At 69.1% G+C, this 582-nt stretch overlaps 1 protein-coding gene across 1 annotated transcript in view; it reads right to left on the bottom strand.

Annotated features, from left to right (window-relative positions):
• Positions 1–582, bottom strand: part of LZTS2 (leucine zipper tumor suppressor 2) — a gene marked incomplete at its 3' end in the record, with an annotated part of 4,291 nt that overhangs the window by 1,169 nt on the left and 2,540 nt on the right. The window contains 2 exon segments of the mRNA XM_035893638.1: positions 4–199; positions 513–577. Of these exon segments, the coding sequence (XP_035749531.1) occupies positions 4–199; positions 513–577 (261 nt within the window).

The following is a 582-nucleotide window of genomic DNA, read 5'->3' as shown; positions in this document are numbered from 1 at the left end:
GGCTGGAGAGGGAGTTGCGTCCCGAGTCCGAGAGGGTGCTGGCGCGGCAGCTCAGGGAGCCGGGCTTCTCAGCACCCAGCAAATGGGTGAGGCTCACCTGGCTCTCCGAGAGCCCTGGGCGCACGCCTGGCTGGGTGCTCCGGAGCTTGGGCACCACTGGCTTGAAGGCCATGGGGCGGATCAGGGTCTTCTCCACGTTCTGCCAGGGGAAGAAGGGAGAGTGAGCCGCCCCCCGCCCGAGGGGCTGCCTGGGGTGGTGGCGAGGGTTGCTCCCAGCCCCGACGCCTTCATGCCCGAAAGGAGACAAGGGCCAGTTGTTGCCTGCTCTGTCCCCCCTCCAAGGGGTGCCCAGGTGGGCTCCCATACACACGCCCGGCACGAAGGAGGGGACACCAAGGGCACGGAGACACCACATCCCCAGGGACACCAAGAACGTGGTCACAGGGCCACGTGGCACAGGGAGCAAAGCCAAGACCCCAGCACTCACCCGCCCGGCTTCTGCCCCCCCTCACCTCCTCCAGCTTGCCAGAGACGGGGACGAGCTTGGGGGGCGGGCCCCGGAGGTGGCCGCTCAGGGCTCGG

This window comes from Egretta garzetta, unplaced genomic scaffold (assembly GCF_000687185.1).
Source record: "Egretta garzetta isolate BGI_Z169 unplaced genomic scaffold, ASM68718v1 scaffold135, whole genome shotgun sequence".
Taxonomy (NCBI): Eukaryota; Metazoa; Chordata; class Aves; order Pelecaniformes; family Ardeidae; genus Egretta; species Egretta garzetta.
The sequence above is the reverse complement of the archived record's forward strand: the minus strand, read 5'-3'. Positions and strand labels throughout refer to the sequence as shown.